The following is a 16,170-nucleotide window of genomic DNA, read 5'->3' on the forward strand; positions in this document are numbered from 1 at the left end:
ACCGTCTCTGAATGTCCTTGAGTGTCTCAGCCAGAGCCCGGACTTGAACCCGATCAACCATCTCTGTAGAGATCTGAAAATAGCTGTGCAGCCACACTCCCCAATCGCACCTGACAAGGCTTGAGTGGATCTACAGAGAAGAATGGGAAAAACACCCCAAATATTGGTGTGCCAAACCTGTAATGTCATTCCCAAGACGACTCAAGGATGTTTTCAATGCCTAAGGTGCTGTAACAAAGTACTGAGTAAAGGGTCTGAATACTTATGTAAATGTAATATTTAAGTTTTCTAAAAAACTATTTTTGCATTGTCATTATGGAGTATTGTGTGTAGATTGATGAGGGGAAAAAAACGTTTTCATCAATTTTAGAATAAGGGTGTAACATAACAAAATGTGGAAAAAGTCAAGGGGTCTGAATAATTTCTGAATACACTGTAGGACTGGTAGTAGCATACGCAGCAGGACATTAATTTCCTTGGGACCTCTGCCTTTGTACATTCATAACAAACATGTGGTGCAAATATGACATACATTCTGATTGGATCAGCAGGTTATGATATTTGTTCAGTTACATGTAATCTGATTACAAAAGACTGTAACTGTAATCAGTTATGTTACATGCAAAACTATTGTAATCAGATTACAGATACTTATAAAAAACATGAGTATTACTTCTTGGAATACTTTTAAATTCAGAAAGGATGTTTGCAAGAAAAAAATACTTTCACACCTTTCACCTTGTTTTCTCAATTACATTAAATTTACATTTGAAAAAAGGTAAAAGTTTAAGTTTGTTCTGACCACAAATCAGAACAATGATGACACAGCAAATGCATTGATGGATCCTTTTTGCCTTCTTCTAATGCCTCTTATGGGGAAAGTAATCCAAAGAAACTGAAAGTAATCAGATTACGTTAATTGAATTTGGGTAATCCAAAAGTTACATTACTGATGACAATTTTGGACAGGTAACTAGTAACTGTAATGGATTACATTTAGAAAGTAACCTACCCAACCCTGCAGACAGAACATCTATTGGTTTTACTTTTCTCATTACTTATGGACTACAAGCATTCTGTAGACTAGGCCATACATTCATAATTTTTTTTATTGAAACTATATTTAACTAGGCAAGTCAGTTAAGAACAAATTATTATTTACAATGACGGCCTACCAAAAGGCAAAAGGCCTCCTGCGGGGACGAGGGCTGGGATTAAAAATAAATCGTCTGCATATAAATGGATGAAAGAGCTTCCTACTGCCTGAGCTATGTTGTTGATGTAAATTGAGAAGAGCGTGGGGCCTAGGTTCGAGCCTTGGGGTACTCCCTTGGTGACAGGCAGTGGCTGAGACAACAGATGTTCTGACTTTATACATTGCACTCCTAGTTATTAAACCAGGCCAAAGTCCCCTCAGAGACACCAATAATGGAAGAATGGAAGAATGGAATGGTCTACCATGTTAAAAAAGGGCAATAAAAATAGCAGCACAACATTGCTTAGATTCAAGGGAAATGGTGACATCACTGAGGATCTTATAGGTTTCAGTGATATATCCATAACCTGAGCGGAAACCTGATTGCATACCAGAGAGAGTACTATAGACATCAAGAAAGCCAGTCAGTTGATTATTGACAAGTTTTTCCAACACTTTTGATAAACAGGGCAAAATTGAAATAGGCCTAGATCAGCTTGATCTCCCCTTTAAATAAAGGACAAACCGTGGCTGCCTTCCAAGCAATGGGAATCTCCCCAGAAAGGAGAGACGGAGGTCAGAGATAGGCTTGGCGATGATAGGGGCAGCAACCTTAAAGAAGAAAGGGTATAAACCATCTGACCCAGATGTTTTTTGGGGGTCAAGATTACTTCAGCTAATCAATATGATTACAGGTGAAATGATGTGAAGATCAACTCAAACAAACCATATTTTTAATGGGATGGTTTTGATGGCTCATCCTACATAAAAAAATATTTTACCTTTATTTAACTAGAAAAGTCAGTTAAATAACAAATTCTTATTTTCAATGAAGGCCTAGGAACAGTGGGTTAGCTGCCTGTTCAGGGGCAGAACGACAGATTTGTACCTTGTCAGCTCGGGGGTTTGAACTTGCAAACTTCCGGTTACTAGTCCAACGCTCTAACCACTAGGCTACCCTGCCGCCCCATAAAATGATTTATTTATTATGAAAAAATATATAGATAAAACATATGTCCGGAATCTTTATTCGCCTCTGTGTGTAGCCCCCTCTCTGGATCGCAAACAGTTCAATCGGCGCTAGGACCTAGGAGATGCCACTGAAGCATTGCAGACAGAACGTTTGGGAGGTGTTGTAGAAGAAAGGCAAAAGAAACCGAGTAAATGAGAGCACTTTTTGTACAGATTATTGAAGGATTTATCAGCTAAATAAATCGCCGAAACAGCTCATTATAATGCAACGGACACACTATTGAAATCCTGTCCAGGTAAAGGCCTGCATTTTGTTTTTCGTGTTGACTGAGGTCGATTGCTGCTAGAGCGGTTAGATCCCATTGTATAAAATAGGATGCGGTTATTCTCACTCAAACTGCCTTGCTAGGCCCCATATCCAGACTAAAATGAAGTGCATTCCAGACATCAGTTTGTTCTCGGGTATAGTTATGTTTACTGAAGAAGTTAGTCAAGTGTCCAAACTTTAACCTTAGCAGAGACTGTGCCTCGTAAACAAAAATAAAATATCGTATAACATTGTCATTTACTGACTATGCTTTTGAATTTGACACAATGTCCGCCTTTGAGACAGCCTACAGGCCGAACATGTTTATGTCGTTTTTACTGTACATTTACTTTCATACAATTGTAAGTCACCTATAGGAACGAACTATACGTTTTAGAAATGAATTTTATGGACATATAAATGCATTTGCAACGCGTCTTAAAAACAAACTATGTTGTGATCTTGCGGGTGGCCAGTTCAACACTACAACTCACTCATTCATTTATCTGCACGTTCGTCAACAAGACAATTGATTTTGTTTTCTGATATGTTCTTGTTTGTCTGTATGTCACACAAAATGACACATCTTTTACTGGCTTCATTCAAAATTCCACGACTTCTAAACCGAATATTTTACGTTTTGATTATCTGAAGGCAGGCAGTCACGTTGTTGCATTGTTGTTACAAGGTAGCAATGACGGAAACAGAAATTGATACAAAGTATCCACCTTTTGCTTTGTTATGGCGTGTAGCCCAACCTGGTCCGTTCTATCAGGCGAATACATGTATTGTATAGTAGATCTACAGTTGATGATTTTGAAAGCACACTTCCTTTATTCTTGGATGACAGTTGTATGCTTTCTGGGACATGCCTCAGTAATGTTCCTTAATTTTCCATTAGCACAATTATCCTTGAATAAGCATCCCCCAAATCCCCTAACATTCAATCCCCACTGTGCTCCCTATTTTCCATCTTTTAGATGTAATTTTTTATAACATATTTTACATTTTGACTAAATGATGAATACTCTTATGATTCACTGTACACTTAAAAAAAAAGTTTTGGGTAGTCATTTTCAATATTTTTTGTTGTTGTTATGTGTGCATTTAAAGTAACTCTCACACTGAACAGTCATCCCCAAGCATGTTGTGTGCCATGCATGTCTAAAATGTGATAATTTGTTTTGAGTCATGAGGCCGACCATGACTAGCCACAGTCTGAATGTGAAGGGACCCAGGCAGGCAGCACAGCAGCAACATGTGACATTAGTCTGAGGGTGGTTAAGTGATGTTGTTACTGTTTGACTCACTCACCCTGTTCTTCCTGGGAGATGTTGACATCCTTGGCTCCTATTGGTATGGGAAAGGACTTTGAGTTCCTCGGGCCTTGTGGATGCGAATGTGCCACCGGTTGTATGCAGAATCTGAGGAATGCTGTTTGAAATCTGCCCTTACACAGTCAGGTGTATTGTGGCTAATCTGAGGGCTGTACGCCACAGGAGCTAGGAGACTTTATCAGAGTAATGGGTCCACACACTTCCTGGCCCTCCATGCACATCATATGACTGTCCTCTCCCTGCTCTTTCTGTGTCACAGTCATAGACAGCACTGCTTCCTCTGCTGCTGTCCATGTGGCTGCAAGCAAGTTGTTTACATTCTGAACTTCAAGCCCTCAAGTCAGAACCAATAGCATAGATGGAATTAGGGGATGACATGAACGGATACAAGATGTTGATGAAGTGTCACCAACAGTAATATTTTTGAAGAGGAGACTGGAGAACAATAGGAGGGTTTCTGCCAAGTTACACCATATAAAAGGTGCCTTTTCTATTCAAAACAGACTTTACCCAACTCTCTTATTTAGTATGTGTAGATCCATTGGAATGGGCTTTCATTTTGTCTGTCTGTGAATTTGTATACAGTACCAGTCAAATGTTTGGACACCTACTCATTCAAGGATTTTTCTTTATTTTTACTATTTTCTACATTGTAGAATAATAGTGAAGACATCAAAACTATGAAATAACACATGGAATCATGTAGTAACTAATAAAAAAACAAATCTAAATATATTTTAGATTCTTCAAACCCTTTGTCTTGATGACAGCTTTGCACAGTCTTAGCATTCTCTCAACCAGCTTCACGAGGAATTCCCACATATGTTTTCCTTCACTCTGCGGTCCAACTCATCCCAAACGATCTCAATTGGCCTGAGGTTGGGTGATTGTGTAGGCCAGGTCATTTGATGCAGCACCATGACTCTCCTTCTTGGTCAAATAGCCCTTACACAGCCTGGAGGTGTGTTTTGGGTCATTGTCCTGTTGAAAAACAAATGAGTTCCCGAAGTCCCGGTTGGAGATTTCCCAGAATAAGCAGGAAATCTGTAATTCTCCAACCAGGATTTCTGGAAAACCAGGGAATTTATTGAAAGTTCCCAGAATTTTGCAACTCTAGAACCAACACATGCAGAGATAATCCGTTCACCTACTCTGCATCTCACAAAGACACAGCGGTTGGAACCAAAAATCTCAAATTTGGATTCATCAGACCAAAGGACAGATTTCCACCAGTCTGATGTCCATTGCTCATGTTTCTTGGCCCAAGCAAGTCTCTTCTTATTATTGGGGTGTCCTTTTAGTAGTGGTTTCTTTGAAGCAATTTGACGATAAAGGCCTGATTCACGCAGTCTCCTCTGAACAGTTGATGTTGAGATGTCTCACACTTAACTCTAATGAACTTATCCTCTGCAGGTAACTCTGGGGCTTCCTTTCCTGTGACGGTCCTCATGAGAGCCAGTTTCATCATAGAGCTTGATGGTTTTTGCGACTGCACTTGAAGAAACTTGGACATTTCTTGACACTTTCCAGATTGACTGACCTTCATGTCTTAAAGTAACGATGGACTGTCGTTTCTCTTTGCTTATTTGAGCTGTTCTTGCCATAAAATGGACTTGGTCTTTTACCAAATAGGTCTTTCTTCTGTATACACCCCCTACCTTGTCACAATACAACTGATTGGCTCAAACGCATTAAGGTGGAAAGAAATTCCACAAATTAACTTTTAACAAGACACATCTGTTAATTGAAATGCATTCCAGGTGACTACCTCATGAAGCTGGTTGAGAGAATGCCAAGGGTGTGCAATTCTGTCATCAAGGCAAAAGGTGGCTACTTTGAAGAATCTCAATTATAAAATATATTTTGATTCGTTTAACACGTTTTTGGTTACTACGTGATTCCATGTGTTATTGCATAGTTTTGATGTCTTCACTATTATTCTACAATGTAAAATAAAGAAAATCCCTTAATAAGTAGGTGTGTCCAAACTTTTTACTGGTACTGTATATTTGTGTATGCTAATGTTAGTTGTTTTATGCTCTTCTCTCTCCCTATAATTGAGATTGTCCTGCTGGAACAGACACCAGGAATAAACTTGATTGTGTGTGGAGGCATGACTAGTCATTTGACCTGTCTACCTTTTTATTTGTACGTTTTGTTTGAAGGAAAATTGCATAGATGCATATTGGTATTACTATTTAGTAAACATTTCCTTTGATGCACAGTAGTATTGGGACACTGCTTACCTGCACCCTTCTACTAGGACTCCAAGACAAAGCCAATATAGGCACAGAGAATGGATTCACGTTGTTGATATAGAAGACAATACAACAAATGATATAGGTCAACCTGCTGCCTCCATACACAGCCTCTTTGCTTGAACCCAGCCAAGTCTCAAGACTAGTCTGGGATTATACCCAGTGGACTACATTAATCAACAAGTGTTTGTATGACTGGCTCTGTGTGTGGCTTCCATACTGCATGACACTGATTTGCTTTGAGGGGGGCCCTGGAACGAGAGCCAGAATGATGAATGATTGAAAGTCAAGCAGGCAAGGCAGGCAGTCAGGAAGAGACAGCATGAGAGAGTGAAGCAGGCAGGTAAGGAAAGAGCGAGTGAAGCAGTGGCCCGGGCCCCTGGACCATGTGACCTGCTGTTAGGGTACTAGGTTCATTCACTGGCTACAGTTATGGCTGCGGCCCAGCTTTTCCACACAGCCCACAGTAGCGACGACTCGGTCACATTAAACATCAACACTGTGTTGTGGCTCCAGAGCCGGACCTCTGTGTGTGTGTGTGTGTGTGTGTGTGTGACAAAGTCAGAGAGTGCATGCTGAGAGCACAGAGGCTTGGTTTGCGATTGTGATCAAAGTTTGAATTGGTCTCAGTAGGGTATACACTGCTCTAGTGGACAGGCCTGCTCTCAGTCAGTTCTCCAGAGCTCATCTCTCTATCTCTCTCTCTACTGTGACAGGCCCAGCCACAGCCAGAGATGACTGGAGCACAACGCACTGCTGGCCCAGCCACAGCCAGAGAGGACTGGAGCACAATGTGCTGCTGATAGTACTCCGAGCATGTGGGACCAACTGGCAGGTGTCATTTTCAATCTCTCCCTGACCGAGTCTGCAGGAACTACATGTTTCAATCAGACCACCATAGTCTCTGTGCCCAAGAAAGCGAAGGTAACCTGCCTAAATGACTACCTCCCTGTAGCACTCAAGTCGGTAGCCATTTGAAAGTCATGGCTCACATCAACACCATCATCCCGGAAACTCTAGATCCAATTCGCATACGGCTCCAATAGATCCACAGATGATGCAATCTCAATGGCACTCCACACTGGTCTTTCTCACCTGGACAAAAGGAACACCTATGTGAGAATGCTGTTCATTGACTACAGCTCAGTATGCAACACCATAGTGCCCTCAAAGCTCCTCACTAAGCTAAGGACTCTGGGATTAAACACCTCCCTCTGCAACTGGATCCTGGACTTCCTGACGGGCTGCCCCCAGGTGGTAAGGGTAGGCAACAACACATCTATCACGCTGATCCTCAACATGGGGGCCCCTCAGGGGTGCGTGCTTAGTCCCCTCCTGTACTCCCTGTTCACCCACGACTGCGTGGCCAAGCACGACTCCAACACCATCATTAAGTTTGCTGACGACACAATAGTAGTAGGCCTGATCACCGACAATGATGAGACAGCCTATCGAGAGGAGGTCAGATCGAGAGTTTCAAGTTCCTTGGTGTCCAAGGAACTTCATCAACAAACTATCCTGGTGCAAACACACCAAGACAGCCGTGAAGAGGGCACGACAACACCTTTTCCCCTTCAGGAGACTGAAAAGATTTGTCATGGGTCCTCAGAACCTCAAAAAGTTCTAAAGCTGCATCATCGAGAGCATCCTGACTTGTTGCATCACCGCCTGGTATGGCAACTGCTCTGCATCTGACCGCAAGGCGCTACAGAGGGTAGTGCGTACGGCCCAGTACATCACTGGGGTCAAGCTTCCTGACATCCAGGACCTATATACTAGGCGGTCAGAGGAAGGCCCATAAAATTGTCATAGACTCCAGCCACCCTAGTCATAGACTGTTCTCTCTGCTACCGCACGGCAAGCGGTACCGGAGCGCCAAGTCTAGGTACAAGAGGTGACTCCTTAACAGCTTCTACCCCCCAAGCCATAAGACTGCTGAAAAATTAATCAAATGGCCACCCAGACTATTTAAATTGATAACCCCCCCCCCCCTTTGTTTTTACACTGCTGCTACTCACTGTTTATTATCTATGCATGGTCACCTTACCCCTAGCTACATTTACAAATTACCTCAACTAATATGTACCCCCTGTACATTGACTCGGTACCGGTACACCCTGTATTGTTATTTTTGTTACTTTTTATTAAATTTGTTACTTTTGTTTATTTAGTAAATATTTTCTTAACTACATTTCTTGAACTGCATTGTTGGTTAAGTGCCATTAAGTAAGCATTTCACGCTACGGTCTACACCTTTTATATTCGGCGCATGTGTAAAACATTTCCAGTGAGTTAAAAGTGTTTCCAATTAATATGAGTTCACTCAACAATTTGTAAACACAATGGATGTTAAAGGCTCCTATCATGCTGGTTTAATGGGGGATGTATTAGGCCTGGGGCTCTAACTCCCAGCCTGTCAATAGCCACTGCTTCCTGTTGTTTTCCTCTGCAGTCACTGATGAGGTCACATTAACAGGCCTGTCTTGTGATGATGAGCTCTGGAGGATAAATTGATTTCAGTGGATGGTCAGAGATAGCCATCCGCACACTGGTCACAGAACTTAGTCATTAGTTTTGAAGTGTTTGGCCCTGTGGTGAGTTTGTGGATACTGTCTTTAACTCTAGTTCCTCATTTAGGAGTGATGCCACATGCTCATACTGAACTGGAATAATACCCATCTGGTGTGTGGCACAACTATTTTCCACTGTCTGTACAGACCACAGAAGTATGGAACCAACGTGTTTCCAGTTTCCACTGAGTTGCACTGATGTTGACTGGTGAAGTTAATATTCAGACAGGTGAGAGGAAATGTTTTACTTCCAGATGAGGCTAATTTTTACTCTTCCCTTTACACTAAAAGGAAACTGGTGAAAAGGCGACTACAGGCTCTTGCCCTGGACTGAGTGAAGGACGCTTGGGGAACAGAGCTGTGTCTCTCCCTGTCAGAACCCTGGACACACTAACCTGCCCACCAACATGACCGATGTGGCGATAGTGAAGGAGGGATGGCTGCACAAAAGAGGTGAGTGGGTTTGGACTATTTCCTGTATCAACAAATGCTTTGCTCCGTATTTGACTACAACATGAGCATGAGTGCTGATGTGATTTTGGTATTATTTGTATAGTTTCCGGTATGTGATTCCTATTTCCTAGTCAACAGTATACAGTATGCCCCAGTATCCCTCTTGCCCAGCTAGCTACTTTGTGTGGTATGGCAGGCGTGAGTGCCGTTGTTTGGATGAGGAGGCATTCCTCACATACCTGCTGGCTTTGAACGGGGGCGGGCGGGGGGGGGGGGGGGGGGGGGGGGGGGGGGGGGGGGGGGGGGGGGGGTGCCTGCGGACTCCTCTGGCACAGAGAGAGAGCAGGGGTGTGGTACCTGGGACAGAGACACAGGCTCATGGGACAGACAGACATGGGGAACACGTCACTAGGAGTGGAGAGTCCCAGATGCTGTAACCCAGGGAACAGCATTCTACTCAGTACGCTCTCCCTCGAAGGCCTCAGCAGGAACATAACAGGGGCTTGTGTCTTAACAGAGTCATCCTGGGTTAGCTACGCAGGCAGACCCAGGCCCACGCAGACTGATGCAGCCCCTGGTCCTGACAACGCTTCCCTGGAGTGGAAAGAGCAATGCTAGCTGGGTACTACTGACTGCTCATTTAAAAAATAACCTCTGTGATTTACTTAAAACAGCAGATCGCCCTGGGATTCTTGGTACATGTATAGAGGCTGAGGAACACATATCAGTCTGATGTTTTCTGATGTAAGAGATATATTTGTCTAAATAACAAGGAAACAGGAAACAGAATTTGGCTTATTGGAAGGAAACGGACCAAAGTTGATCATTTAGAGAAGTTCTGATTTAATAACAAACATGCCAGCTAAGGGAGGGTCTTACCAAGGGTGTCTAGTTCTTCTGAAACTTTTTTGAAATCATGCATGTGATTTTACATTCTTTACCTCACCTTATGCAAGGTCTGTTGGCACATTTGATGTGCAGTATGTGATGCAGTATAACATGCACTATGTCGTTTCCACTGCTCCTTGCCAGAGTGGTAAGAAGGGAAGCAGGAAGGTTTCTGACAGATTGCCAGTGTAAAATGTAATGGCCCAAGGACTGTCAAATAGTGACCAGTGAGAAAAACAAACTCCTTTGATCTCAAGTCACATCTTAACCTTGAATTATTGAAGAACAAAGCCAACACACAAACAGACTGAACAAACAAGCCTTCAGGAATACTGAGTTGGCATGCTGTCATACCCTAGCAGCTGTGCCTGGTGAAATGTCACCCAGAGCAACACTGTTTTGATTGGAGGGCTTCTGCCTGCTTGCTGAGCGTATCTTGACAGGACGGGTTTTAATGTCACGTCACTGTCACCCAGTCTCTGTCCCAGTGCAACAGCACAGAAGGTGAGTCTGCAATAACAATGTTCTGCTGCCCATCACTTCAGCCAACAACCTTCTTCCTGTGAATCTTTTCATTTTAGCCCATCCTCTAACCTCACTACTAAGATTTTGGACTGCAGTCACAGAACATTTCACTGACTGATTGCATTGTGTGTTTGATGGCATGGGATTGAGGCAGGCCTCTGCCGCACTGAAGGGTCATACAGGTAGGTGGTGGCCTGCCTGGGAGTTGAGAACGTCCATGCCACCCTTAACCCTCCTAACCCTGATTCCTATCTGATTAGTCATGCTGGGCATGCAACTGTAAGCTGGTTTTGTGGTATCCTTTTTCTGCCAGACAATGGCAGAGTACAGAAAGTGGAGCAGCAAACTTGGTTTCTTATGTGGACTAAGTCCAGCCAGCCTATTCCACAGAACAGCCAGATTCCCAACCTTGAAGTGTTCGGTTCTGTGCCTTTTTTCCCCAGACAAGCCCAGCTGAGTCTGATGATCCCCAACGTCGGGCCACACGTTTCCACTCCATCAGCCTTGTACTGCTGGGCAGTGGGATTGTCTCAGCCATTTACATCACCCATCATGATATAAAGAGGGTTATCTGTTCAAGGCCAGGTTTGGACTTCCAATACATAGCACTAGGGAATAGGCCAGTAATCCTATGCTGTATACCAAGTCACCAATGGCTCCTCTATAGGCCCGTGTGTGTGTCTATCCGGAAGTGTGTGTCTGCGGAAGTGTGTGCATGAGGTAAAGCATACAATTGCAGGGGTAACAGTGGTTGAATGTTGAAATGATTTCCCAGTGCCCACATGTACAGGTTGCCTAGCACACAGAGGCTTGTAGTTAAACATCCGCTTGTATCTTGTTGCGTCTGTTACAATCCAGTTGTCATGTCCCTAAGGGCCACACAGACAGTCATCCAGCAACGGATGACTCCCATTAAAAAAACCATTGGATCAATCTGGGTTTGATTAATCCGTAAATATGTTGGGTCTACTTTACACCATCCGCACAGTTTACATTATGCCTGCAGCCTCTAGTGGTCAGTCTGTAGTTTATTTCCTAAAGTTTCCATCAAAGGCAGAGCATCATCCAACATCAAATAAGCAGATTGCAGGTTCTCTAGATTCCAGCTGTGTCCAAGAGCCTAGTGAAGTGCAACAGAACTGTGCTTGTTGGCCCTCTCTCTTCCAGGCAGCCCTTGGCCCTCTCTCTTCCAGGCAGCCCTTGGCCCTCTCTCTTCCAGGCAGCCCTTGGCCCTCTCTCTTCCAGGCAGCCCTTGGCCCTCTCTCTTCCAGGCAGCCCTTGTTCTTTTGACTCATTTGCTCCCTGACAGGTATAAAGAGCCGGCCTCCTCGTTAGGCTAACGAAGGTTACAACAACTGTTGTATTTTGGTAGCACTCTCAGCTGGCTCAGAGGCAGGAGTGAATGGATGGGGGAGGGAACTGAGAGGAAACAGCACCAGGTCTTTGTGATATTCCAGAACATCATCACTCTGTGTGCAGTCCTTTTCTCACAGACCAAGCCTGACTTAGAAACAGGGTGTTCTGTGTGATGTATCTGACGAATAGGTTGATGCTTATTGGATGATTTACTCCAAGGGGTCACATGATTAGTCAATGGGGTCGTGTATTAGGGGACACCTTTGAGTCGTTCCACTGAGAATAACAAAAACAGTGCGTGGTCAAAGAGTGTGTGTGAGTTTGTTTGTTTGTGTGTGTGTGTGTGTGTGTGTTGGTATGCATGCATGCAAGATGTTGAGTACCTAATACCTCATACAATCACATACCATTTTGAAACACCTCTTTAAAGAATTTCTCAATTTCTCAGAATTTCTGTATCAAAGCAGTAAAAGGGAACTGTGTGTGGGAGTTATATTTTCACTCTTCAAAGGAACCAACCCACCTGATTAACTCTGTCTCATGACACTGCAATGCTGATCGCACAAGGACCTTGTCTGGCTGCCAGCTTTGCTGCCAGCTTTACCGCCAGGCTCGCCTTGCTTAGTCTCCTTCACACATACCCCTTCATTAGGTTCCAGCCTGCCATGGACCACACAGCGGCCCTGCTACCACACACAACAACAGCCTCACTACAACGGCTCCAGCAGCAGGGGATGCCCCAGAGCCATTATGCCCTGTCCACACTCCCACCGCCCAGCTAACTACATAAAACAATACCAGCAGCAAAACTTTGAGCGACAGAACCAGAGTCACGAGGTGAAGCCCCAAGGCAGGGCCAGCAGCTGAGGGTGGCTCCCCAGGAGGGGAGGGCAATGGCTGGTGTCTGGCCGTCAGCAGGGTCCCCTGCTCTCAGTAATGGGAATCAGCCTCCTGCTAAATGTGGTGGATAAAAGTAAATTGCCTGGGTGCAGCTGTCGACAGGCAGGCTGGATGGGAGGGGACCAGTAGGCCAGAGAGAGCCACCTTCGTCACTTGTCTCTGCTCGCAGTGAGCCTGCTGTGTGCTTACTTTCTGTGCAGAATCCTCCTGCTCCACAACTGGCGCTTGGTTGTGCTCCCCCTGCCCCCTACCCTCTCACTCTCGTTCACTTCCTCTCTCTCTTTCTTCAATTCTCCATATCTGTTCCCCTCTTTTTCTTTCTTTACCTCATATCCTGCTTCCTACTCCCACTCTACTCCTCCTCCCCCTCTTTCTTAATCCCCATCTCATTTCTTCTCTGCCTCTGCCAGTCGTCCCCCACCACCTTCTCCCCCCCCCCCCCCCCTTGCCAGGATAATGACCCTGCTGACAACACCGAGGCGGAAGCTGCTTCCGACTGCCGTGGCGCTCCCAGTCTCAGACATCAATCACATCACTGGCTCGCTGGCTCTCCCTGGCAACTGGGACAGACAGAGGGGTAGAGAGAGAGAGAGAGAGAGAGAGAGAATGAGTGGGAGTGGTGGAGTGTGGACAGGAAGGGGCTGCTCAGCTGTATGTTCAGACTGCTGTCACATTCACATCAGACCAGATCACACTTAGCCTCTCATCTGGCTCAGGGACAATTTGTCATTATGGATCACAGACAAATATAACAATGTATTTGACTTGGTCTTAACTCTCCTAAAGGTTGAAATGTAATCTTAGGTATATCCCCCTTTTAATATACATGGTTGTATAATTTAAGAGTGATGGACTGTTCCCTGGTCATTTAGTGTTAATTGGCACTAATTTGAACTAAATAATGTGTTTATTTGTTTGTCATGCAGTAACGCAGTTAACTAATCCATGGGTTGCTTGTTTACCGAGAGGAGGGGCCAAATTAATCACACAGAAAAGCAGGGTGAACTTCCCACAGTGTCTCTATGGTAATCAGCAGGTGTCACTCGCTATGGAGAAGAAGTGAGGGCTTTCTTATGAGCGTGAGAAAGAGGGGCTCCACCACCCCCCTCCCCACTGTTCACCCCCCCCCCCCCTTTTTTTTTTTCCTGTAGCGGCAGATACCGCATCAGCAGAGAGAGAGGGGAAGGGAGGGTGATGGAGAGAAAAGAGAGGGCTGCAGTGGAGGCTGGGGCAGCCCTTCCCTGTGACCTGTTGATGCTGTTGCCAAAGCCCCGGCAGTGCAGTCCCATCCAGCTGCATGAGAGAAAGAGAGACGCCAACAAAAGAGGAGAGGGACAGCAGGAAGAAAAAAAAGAGGGGGGAGAAAAGAAAGAATGAAGAAACCCAAACTCCTGGGCGGTTTAGCCTGGCATGTGAGAGGCCTGTTGTGAGCCTGGGCAGCCTTATATGGTCATGGGGAGAGGGGCAGCCTGGCGGCGCAGTCTGCCCTGAGTCCCAGAGCTGGGAAGGAGATGGGACGGGGAGCGGTATTGGGGTGGTGGTACAGAGTGGTGACCCTTCCATCAGGGAGCCCCCTCTCCTCTGGAGCGGATGGCGGCACAGAGGCTCATTGAGATGCAGGGCACATGGCGGCAGGTTGCAGCTGCAGGCTACAGGCAGGGCCCAACAGAAAAGGGCCGAAGGGGGCAACCGAGGAAAAACTAACAAAATACACTGCCTCCCCTGCTTTGGAGTTTTAATTCCCTAATCCTCAATCCCCCCCCCCCCTCGACACTCTCACACATACACACTCTCACACATACACTCTATCACACAGTTACCACGGGCTCCCTTCCTCCCTCTCATCCCCAAACTATGAATGAGTGGCCAGGCAGAGACAAAACACCACAGCAGCCCCCTCAGGAAGTCCAATCACTGGGCACTGCGCTGAGAAGGGCTTGTTTTGTCTGACCTCTTCTTCTCCCCTTCCTTAACATTTTATTTTCTGCTCTCATTCCTCTTTCTTTCTCTCTGTGTCTCTGTCTGTGTGTGTGTGTCTCTCTCTCTCTGTGTCTGTCTGTATTCTATGTTCCTGTGATGCCAGACAGAGCACAGCGGTTGGCCTCTCCTTTGCAGTGTGATGAATGTTGCATGATGTGTTTATTAAAGAGCTGTGGCAGCTGGGACCTTAGATTCCTGTCGTTGTCACATAGAGACCGAGAGAACACAACGCTCCTCAGACACACAGGCTAACCTCTGACACACTCTCTTGCATCCTCTCCTTTTTACATTTAATCTTCTTTTTAATGACGCGGACTGCCTGGACTCTAAAGCCAAGCTGACTTGCAAATGGCCTCTGTGTCAAATGGTAGTATTAACATGGATCCGAATTGTTTGCATGCTCGTTCTTTTACAACGGACTGACCTTGAAAACCGTAACTTGGTACAGTCTGACCATTGAGTGAATTATTTTAGTCTGACTGCAGACGGTTCGCCTTTGGTCAATCAAGATGCTCTTATTGCCAGTAGAAGGTTTTTGATGAATAAGCTGGTTTTCATGTGTCTGTTGAGAGCTCTATGGAACTACGCTGTCAACTCACAAACCATTCAGACACATACAGCTTATTCAGTAATAGCTCCAGTTCCGAAGAAAATGACACGGTAGCATACCGTATTTGGACAATTGGCCCTCTGCAGCTGTAAGTCATTGAGTGTGTGTGTATGCATATGCGAGAGCATTTGTGCATGTGTGTGTGGGGGGCATGGCACTGGTACAATTTGGCTGTCCACACATAAGCCATGCAGCAGTTGGCAAATAAAGATGAATTCTCTTTTGTTTGGCAGAGGCTCACTGTTCATTATTTTCTACTTTGCCCAGTGCGCATCCCAGACCTCAGCAGCTGTTTGACATGTAAAGACACTCTACCAGCCCCTGACAGCTCCTCGCATGGCCCTCGTCTACACACACACACAGTCAAAATTGTCGTTGAATTTGCCTATCCCAAAGACTGTTCTGTTCTTGATCTTATCTGCTATGTTGTCACGCTGTCAGGTTGTTTCCGGTTTTCTACAATTAAAATGTTCTAGTGAGATGAAAAGGGCAGCTGAAAGACTTTGAAGATGGATGGGTAGAGTTGATAGCAGGGGACTTCTGTGTCTCAAGTCCCTTCTGCTCTTAGTCAGCATGTTGTCTTCTCTCTCAATCTGTATTCTGCAATTTGCCCATTTGGTCCAATCTGTCAAAATATACTGTATCAAAAAAGCATATAAATATTTAGTGAGTAATTTTAAATTGTCTACGAATGAGTCTTTTGGCATCTCCTGCTGTTCAAATCAAATCAAATCAAATGTATTTATATAGCCCTTCGTACATCAGCTGATATCTCAAAGTGCTGTACAGAAACCCAGCCTAAAACCCCAAACAGCAAGC

The 16,170-nt window shown here is 44.8% G+C and overlaps 1 protein-coding gene across 1 annotated transcript in view; it reads left to right on the forward strand.

Moving 5' to 3' along the window:
* Window positions 1-2,256: 2,256 nt before the first annotated feature.
* The window catches only part of LOC109894542 (RAC-alpha serine/threonine-protein kinase), a 35,083-nt gene continuing 21,169 nt past the window's right edge, over window positions 2,257-16,170 (forward strand). The window contains exons 1-2 of the mRNA XM_020488109.2: window positions 2,257-2,463; window positions 8,931-9,092. Of these exons, the coding sequence (XP_020343698.1) occupies window positions 9,047-9,092 (46 nt within the window). The 5' untranslated portion in view covers window positions 2,257-2,463; window positions 8,931-9,046. The remainder of the gene's footprint in view (window positions 2,464-8,930; window positions 9,093-16,170) is intronic.

Source organism: Oncorhynchus kisutch, linkage group LG7 (genome assembly GCF_002021735.2).
Source record: "Oncorhynchus kisutch isolate 150728-3 linkage group LG7, Okis_V2, whole genome shotgun sequence".
Classification (NCBI taxonomy): domain Eukaryota; kingdom Metazoa; phylum Chordata; class Actinopteri; order Salmoniformes; family Salmonidae; genus Oncorhynchus; species Oncorhynchus kisutch.